The 8785-nt window shown below is 43.9% G+C and overlaps 1 protein-coding gene across 2 annotated transcripts in view; it reads right to left on the bottom strand.

The window, feature by feature from the left end:
* LOC117951179 (bifunctional heparan sulfate N-deacetylase/N-sulfotransferase 1-like) overlaps positions 1–8785 on the bottom strand; it is a 44712-nt gene that overhangs the window by 9553 nt on the left and 26374 nt on the right. For both annotated transcript variants that reach the window (XM_034882752.1, XM_034882753.1), the window contains exons 2-6: positions 6728–7750; positions 3473–3955; positions 2642–2729; positions 2102–2256; positions 979–1164 (exon numbers count right to left, since the gene is read on the bottom strand). In XM_034882752.1, coding sequence (XP_034738643.1) covers positions 979–1164; positions 2102–2256; positions 2642–2729; positions 3473–3955; positions 6728–7273 — 1458 coding nt within the window. In that variant the 5' untranslated portion in view covers positions 7274–7750. The remainder of the gene's footprint in view (positions 1–978; positions 1165–2101; positions 2257–2641; positions 2730–3472; positions 3956–6727; positions 7751–8785) is intronic.

Genomic DNA, 8785 nt, shown 5'->3' with positions numbered 1-8785 from the left:
AATCATTTTTAAGGCCGGTACCAATACGAATATTCGGTTATTTAAAAATCCGATATATCGGCTGATATACTGTATCCAACAATCCAGAAACATGTAACAAAACATAAACAGATTCCCTAACATTAGTTATTTGTAGTTATTTATGAGTTCTCACTAAAATAATATGATAATTTGTTTTATTGTCACAACATAACAGAGGAACATATTATGAATAGTATATAATACAATATAATTATATTTATAATTATAATATTTTATTATAATATAGAAATATATATAAGTTCTGATAAAATGTACAAAAATACAAACTTAAGATATGAAACTTGAAGTCCATTGAACAAAAACACATTGACATAAAAAGTCAGCATTGCCAACAGGGAAGCTGTAGAGCGCCCTCTGGTGGACAAACTGCGCAAAGCCAACGCTCATGACATGGTTGAGCGTCCCTTTTTATTTTATAAATATTCATTTATCAGAATAATTTCTTTGTCATTATAAATGATTTTGATAAATGAAGACTTAAGAAAAATATATGCTACCTATACCGATGGATCTGGAAATGCCTAATATCAGCTGATAATATCGTCCCGCCGATATATCGGTCAGGCTCTACTCGGGACTCATGTTGCGTCATTGATATATGGTAAATAAAAATAAGACACTGCTCAGTATCTCTGGGGATAAGACTTAAGAGAAGCAGAGATGGAGAGGAAAGGAGGAAGATGGACAAGTGCAGGATAAAGAGTAGCTGCTGGCAATGAGAGAAGAACAAGAACAAAAGAACTGGAGGAGGTGGAGAGGGAGAGGGAGAGATAATTAATGAATGAAGGAGAGCATATGTAAATGGCGAAAGAGAATCCTAAGTGGGCTGAAAACATAATGACAGTGGAGAAGCAAAGTAGAGGGAAACAACAGGCCGGAGGTAACAAGATAATGATGCCTTATGGATGCCCAGTGTGTATGAACAAGTGGTCTTACGCTAATGCCACTGTGGATGAAACCTCGCCGGAAGCGAGCGGGCTTCAGGTGTGGGTATTCCTCTGTGCTGGTGACCTTAATGCCCCAAACCTTCTTCCAGGCATCGTACAGCTGCATGTGGACAGGGTAGACGCCAGAGTGGTGGGGCGCCACCGCATAGCCCATGTTAGTGGGGATCCCATGCTCCTAGAGGTTAAGAAAAAGCACAGGAGTGAGAGTTAGGATTCAAAAAGAAGAGAGAATGAAAAAGGGTGTTTGGTGTTTTTTCCCCAAAAAATCTCCTTCAAGGCAGCGTGATAATGGTTATGTTTAGGGTTAAGGTTGGGGTTTGCTGCCTGGAAGGTGACGTCGGAGGCCAAAAACACCATCAAGCATGAAAAGGTCAACCCATCAGGCTTCCAAGATATTGAAGCTATAACTTATTCTATAAGATTTTTTAATTAAATCAAACCCCATTTTTTGATACTGTATGGTCAGGGTATTTTCCACAACAGATAATTTATGCATTTGCCTTTAGCATTATTCTCTCTAAATAGTAGTCTTTATTGGTAGCGGAGGAGTCCATACAAACAATGCATGCGCGTAATCTCACTGTTTACGGTTTGCTCTCTTACAGTCACATCAACGTAACACATTGTGTTACGTTACTGCGAATGCAATTGGGACATCTTACTGCTGCTGCTTCACGTTAAGGCAAAACGCAGGGTGAAAAGAATGCCAATGTCATTTTTGTCCTTTCTCTGCCAGCGGACAATTTAGAACTTCTGCAAAAGATTAATGGAAGAAGAAGGAGCTGCCACACTGAGCTGTTACACTGCACATCTCCAACCTGCACTGTGTCCTCCTGTTGTGTCGAAACGTTCTCGCGTTGTGTGCAGCATGACATCTGATTGCAATTGCAATAATTTTTGACTGGAAAAGTGGCGATTGCTGTGGTAATAAACCACACTTGCAGTTACCTCAGTAACCACAGGTATTGCCAAATCAACCAGGACTGTAAAAATTATTTACACCTTGCCCCTAGATTTCCTATTTGAACAAAGAAGATAGGATGAGCCATGGTAACTCTGCTCATAGCGCTCACCCAAAGCGGTGATCCGACCTTCGCCCCTCTGTGACTCACCATGGCAAATTTCTTGTTGAGCAACATCTGCTCGGCCAGCACGGACTGGTTGTGGAATAAATGGGGCTGCATGTGGCTCCACATGTGAGGAAACCACCAGAACTCCTTCACATAGGAAAGCAGCAGGTCATCTCCCAGGTCCTCCTCATCAGCTCCTGCTCATGACAGAGAGGGTGGAAAGGGGGGAGGAGAGATGGAGGAAGACAAGGGAGGTTAACAGAAAAAACACGGGGGTGATGGGTGAAAAGGAAATGGAGGAGATAAAAATGGACAATGTCAAAGAAGAGGCGGAGGTGAAATGGGGTCAAGGAGGAAATGAAAGTCAGAGAGGCAAAAGGAACAAGTTCAAATAGAGTGAAACATGTGGGAGATTTACAGCAGAAGAAATACAGTCAGCGCATGAGGAGGAGGAATCATGGAGGAGTAGAGAAATTAAAATGATGAATCAAAATATAGTAGTTATCTCTTTCAGTTTAGTAGGAGGTTTAATTTCCGCTTGAATTAACAGTAGCAAAGATGTCTTCACAGGCTGCATCTTACCAGCATGAAAGAATTTCCCTGAGAAGCCTAGATTAAAGGTGAAGTTGGGCACATGGGTGCGCAGCTCCCTTTGTGTCTCCAGCAGGGCCTGAAAAGGTGGGAGGAAAGAAGAGTAAGTCAGTACAGCCTGTGCTTACACTGGTGCACGAGTGCATTAATGAGAAAGCACGAACGCCAAGGCGCACGCGTGCCCACATTCATATTTCAGTCTGCAAGTTTCTTTCGGTAAACATCGAACATCTACTCCCAGTTGCCTTACTCCTCTTCTTCATTCCGTTTGATATTTCCCTCTCCTCTGATTCAGGAGTTTGTTTCATTTGATCTCCGCGCTGGATGAGACTCCCAGCACACACCCTCTCTCACGCTCACAGATTTCTCCATCTTGTCAGGGTGTGATTTGTTCCTAAAAGCTCGCTGTTGCGCTGCCAGTAAGGAGACTGCTTCTATGCTTCTTCCATATTTAGTTTTTATACCCTCTGCCTCCACGTGTGAGGGGGTCTGTTCTGCTCTGAGCGAGGAGCTTTTCAGAATTCTTTGTATGTCTCTGGGCCCCTGAAATATTCATTGCTGTGGAGCTTCTGTGACAGTGTGAGCAGTGGGGCCTGTCAGCTTTGAGCGGCCTACTGGGACGAAGGCATTCAAAAGGAGACGAGGAGCGAGAAGCCGGGGTTTCTCTATGACTGGCGGATGGGAGCACATGCTATGTGTGAGGCCATTTTTTTATATTTTAGCAAAAGGGCTGTTAAAAACACTGGCTGGTGAATACGTAAATGGGTTCAGTTTCTACTACTGATAAAGTTTGTTCAATCTAAAACTCATGTACAAACTCACCTTAACATCAGGCACCTTCATGCGTGTGCCCTCTTTGCCCACAAAGATGTCATCTATATCCACCAGGATGTAGCGCTCCAGGGACAACGAGAGCCTCTTTCCAGTCAGAAATGCCACAGCGTCCACAAACACCAGCTTGTGCAACCAGAAGACCAAGTTGTTGCCGAACAGGACCCTCTGGATACCATCATGGAGCCCCAGGTCCTGCACCACAGATGGGAGCAGAGCAGCATTCTGCCCCATCGATGCAATGCTCTCAGCTGACTGGGTCTTGGCCAGCAGTACGGGCTCATATGTTGAGTGGTTGGACTGAAAAACGGTCCAGTCATCCCCGGGGAGGGGACCTGGCAGGGGCTGCCCCGATCGAGTGATGAAGAGCAAGGGGGACTTGGGGTTGACAACGCAGTCCTTCAGACCCAAGTTAGAGTGAAGAAAGAGGGGGAAGCCTTTCAGCTGTGCACTGAGCAGACTGTTTTCATTGGCCTGATCAACAGAGACAAGAGAGAGAAATCACACAAATTCATCATACACAAGAACGATGAAGACAGAAATGTATTGAACATAATTCCCCAATTCCTCCAATTATGTGTGAAATAAAGAACGTTAGGCCTTCTCAAGCATAATAGCATGAGGCAGCTTCTACCTGCTATGCTCCATCTGCTGTTGTCTCAGACTGCAGTCAAAATGAATAACCTCCTGCTGTGTCCTCTAAGATTTAAGGGTTCTGTGAATTCATTGAAATTTTATCTCTATATTGTGACATTCTCCAATTCTGTCACATCTCTACTGCCACGGATACACAAGTCTTATTTACTCCTGTTCTTTACTAACTTGGTGTTTTCACTGACATGCACTGTGTGCTGTCCACATCTGCAAACTAATGCCTGGCAGATTTTAGAGGCAGATAACAATATTTAAATTAAAAAAAAATAATTCCAAAAACACCAGATATTCTTTGATACTTGTGTTTTGGCAACACTGGCTTTCTTTCCTAAAAATGTTAGGCCCCACTGACCCCATTGATGTATGTGTAAACACTATTATTGCAAAATCAACCATTTTAATCAGATCATTTCTTTCTTCTTTGCTTCTGACCTTATTAAACCCAATATGTTGAAAGGCATCTAATGGCATTTTTCCATTACATTGTACCTGCTCAACTCATCTGGACGCGCCTTTTTTTGGTTTTCCATTGTGAAAAAAGTCCCTTGTACCTGCCACCGGGTACTTTATTAGTATCACCTCTGTCGAGTTTCCAAGTGAGCTGAGGTGACGTGAAAACCTAGAGACAACTGATTGGTCGGAGAGAATTGTCAATAGTCATTGCGTCATCATCGCTAACGACGGACAGGGGTGACCTGAACAAACCCGCCATTTTTAAATAGTTTAGCATGTGGTGTTTTGTTTTTTTTGCTGCTTCCAGCTTCTTTTGAAACTAAATGTGTCTTCTGGCTGAGGCAATAGCATTGACTGTAAAATTATTATACAGCCCAAAACAACACACCTTCCACGTTCTATGTGTGTGTCGCATTTGATGACGGTAGTTTCCCGCATTGCTATGACGACCAGCCACGCTCGCCTCACGCATGAGGCGGTACTAAACTTGCATTGGAAAAAGGAGGACGGGGAGATCAGGTACCGTGTACCGTGGAGAAAATGCTGTAAGTGTAGCCCTTTCATTTGCCACATATTGGGACATTTGATGAAAATGACCATCAAGTATTGCTATCCCACCAAATACCGGATTATTTCATGATTGCTATGTTTTATAACCTTTGCGTTAACCACTAAATATTCCTTTTGTTTGCACAAAACTAATTCACAAACAAAAGACATTTACAGAATATAACCCTATAGTCATGTTGCTTATGTTTGGGGTCAACAAGACCCCAGAGAGTTTCCACTCTTGCTAACAAACTGTTGTAAAACACCAATAAAAATCCAAACAGACTTAGTAGAGCACAGATACAGAGCATATGACCATATGTTGCATTTAACCATGTTTTATAACTGAGGTCTCTGAGAAGCAGAAGTAATGCGTCATTTTCTATAGTGGACTAAAAATTTTCTAAATTATGTTTATATGCAATTCTAATAAAACTGAGAAAGTTAATGATAAATCTGATAAAATAAAGTAATAAAACATCCATATATTACAATATAAAAAAATATTTAAATGATTTCATTAAGGACACAGAAAAGAGGCCCATAGCGCACAGTAAAACAATGCTAAGTATTTTTTTTGAGCTGTTAAGAGGGCACAGGTCCTCTGGATCCCAAAGAAAACATTGGAGTTACCACTGTACATACCATAAACAAATACTTTATGATATGGTTCCTTTAAATTTGGTATTAAAGAATTGTGACCAAGTTATGTTCCAACGGCAACATTTTACAGTTCAAAAATATACTCTTAATGTAATTCTTAATCACTGCAATTTCTTGTTAGTTATTGGTCAACAAACCTGCCGATACAGATATTTGTGATAAGCTGAAATCGGGCATACAGATATGGGCAGAGTTCTACTGCACACAGTTTGGGACAAACCACGGCAGCAACGTTGTTTGTCAGGGTCATTGGGATGCACACCCTGGCTCTACTTCCTCCTCTCTCAATAGGTGGTAAATCCCACCAGGCTTCACCTACACCGCCTAACATCACTGCACCACCATCCAAGCCCCCACATCTCTTTCTATATTCTTTCCATGGCTGAGAGATGGCGATTAAAACCATAAGACCTGAAAACAGGCCTCGGGCAAACAGGCTCAGCTACGGATTACTGAGAAAGAGAGAGAGAGAGAGAGAGAGAGAGAGAGAGAGAGAGAGAGAGAGAGAGAGAGAGAGAGAGAGAGAGAGAGAGAGAGAGAGAGAGAGAGAGAGAGAGAGAGAGAGAGAGAGAGAGAGAGAGAGAGAGACTAATGGAGATATAGAGGAAGAAAGAGGTACAGAGAGGCGGCAGAGTTTTAAATAAAATAAAGCAAAGAAGAGAAAACAAGAAAATAAAAACAAGAGCATGGGCAAGAATAGTAAAGGAGACCAGATTCCAGAATAAAGAAGAACAAGAAACAGATAGAACATGAGAGAAACAGTGCAGTGGGACTGAGTGATATTGAACCAGGCAGGTCTTTCCAACCCTGTGAATTCCATCTCCTTAGAGACGGTGGAGCCAGATGGACAGGGCAGAAGGTGTGAGGGAGAGGAGGGAGGGAGGGAGGGAGGGAGGGGAGGCATAGGAAGTGTAGTGCTGTCCTAACCTTGAAGAAGCCAATGATGCCCACTCCATATTCCACACAGTACTTGTCCAGCAGCTCTCGGTTCCAGGCGTCCAAGTTAACATACTTGAGAATGTTCTCATAAATCACCAGTGCAAAACGTCCTCTCTCTTTGTCTGTCAATGTGGGCATGTCCCCTTTACCAGGGGAGATCTCAGTCCGGTACCTGAACCGGCCAGACTCTAAGATGGCCACAATCTCCTGACCCAGTTGAGAATACTGGCTTTCCACAAACACCAGAACCACAGGATCTGTTCTGGCCCCTCCGGGATCCACCCCAGGTCCCCCTGAGACGCCCCGCAAAGGTAGTATCCGGGACGGAGTGACCCTCGGGTCGTCCGAGTCGGCAGATGCTCCATCTGCCCCGGACACGCCCCCTCCCGACGGCTCCAGCTCTCGCTTGACGCCATAGAGGAAGTAGGCCGAGATGCAGACGCTGACAGTGCAGAAAAGGAAGAGGAGGAGGAGGGAGGTCTGCAGAGGGAGGAGACGGACCAGCCGACGGAGGCGTGTCACGCATCCCAGCATCGTCTCACGCCACACCGCCCCGCCCCAGCAGCCCAGCAACACAGGGACAGTCTCGCTTGGTGAGGGTAAAAAAAAAAAAGGCGAGCAGGGATTATTCACAACAAGGTCAGTCTTGTTATGGAGCTTAACACAAACGGCGTGGAGATCGCTGCTGCAGCAGCTACTGGAGAAAGAAATGACCCGGTCTCACGTTGGCTCTCCCTCATATTGCAGTGCTGCTTATGTCACCATGGCAGAGAAATAGGGGGCCTTGGACCGCTGGTACACACTTATGCCTCAGAGGGAGGGCTGGGAGGCCGAGTCACTGGTGGAGAAAGATGATGGAAGACTTCATCACGTGTCCATCATGTGAACCTCCCAACCATGTCCCCGGTAGATTTCCCTCAGCTCTTTTGATTGGAGAATGATCTCTTGAGAAAAGCAATGTCACGCAGGTCATCTCAGCAGGACCATTCCCTTAGGATCGAATCTCCTCACCTAGAAAAATGGCAACACAGAAGAAAAATGGTGTCAAAATCTGAAAGCACAGAAACAAGTCCGATAGAACAAATGACATATTGCTTTCTTTTGTTGTGTGGGTTTAGCGGTGTGTGGGAGATGTGTGTATACTGCCAGTGCCAACACTCCAAAAGTTCTTGCATTCACCTACACAAAGTAAGAGCTGCCAATTTCCCCCTACACACACAATCCTAACCCCTGCGTACACACGTACACACACACACAAAATCAATAGGCAGAATGTGAGTGACAACAAAGCCTTGAGGTGAGCCTATTCCCGATTCGGTCCAATAGGACTGTGACTGCATACAAGTGAAGCCATCACCCGCGGGGACACTCGCCTTCCATTTCCCTCAACAGTATGGAGACTAAAATGGAGTGCAGGACACCGGGGAAAAAAGCAAGCTGATTGGGAAGCAATCCAAGAGGAGAGAAGTGGGTGACAGTGACAGACAGACCTGGCAACAGTAGGATCCTTTACTCTGGGAGAAAACCCCTTATCACACTCAATATATATCCCCATGCCCTCTGCAGACCTATCATAATATACAAGCCCTTTAGTCAATCTCCATCAAGTTGACTGAGAATAGCACGAAGCGGCATTAGAATGGTGTGAGCTAGTCCCTTACAGACTTCATAATTTCTCCATTTAAAAAAGGCCTGGTGGAGAAACGAGACAGAGCATTATAACATGCACACACCCTTTTATTAGACCCTAGATACCACATTAAAGTAGAGTCACAAGCCTCGTAACCAAAAGACATTAAACAGTGACCACCAAACCCATCAAGACTCATCAGACACAAATCAGATATTAAATGGATTTGATAATGCCATCAAAGGGTTTATTGGTAACACTATAAACCAGGGCTTAATTAAAGGTGAACACTAAAAATACAAGAGTGGCCATACTGTGCTTAGTGCAGTAAATCCTATGGGCTGCAATCATCCATCAGATAGCATTACAATCAACACATTTTTGATTTTATAGGATTTTAACAAAGGAGATGAACT

The sequence above is a fragment of the Etheostoma cragini genome, chromosome 10, assembly GCF_013103735.1.
Source record: "Etheostoma cragini isolate CJK2018 chromosome 10, CSU_Ecrag_1.0, whole genome shotgun sequence".
Taxonomy (NCBI): domain Eukaryota; kingdom Metazoa; phylum Chordata; class Actinopteri; order Perciformes; family Percidae; genus Etheostoma; species Etheostoma cragini.
The sequence above is the reverse complement of the archived record's forward strand: the minus strand, read 5'-3'. Positions and strand labels throughout refer to the sequence as shown.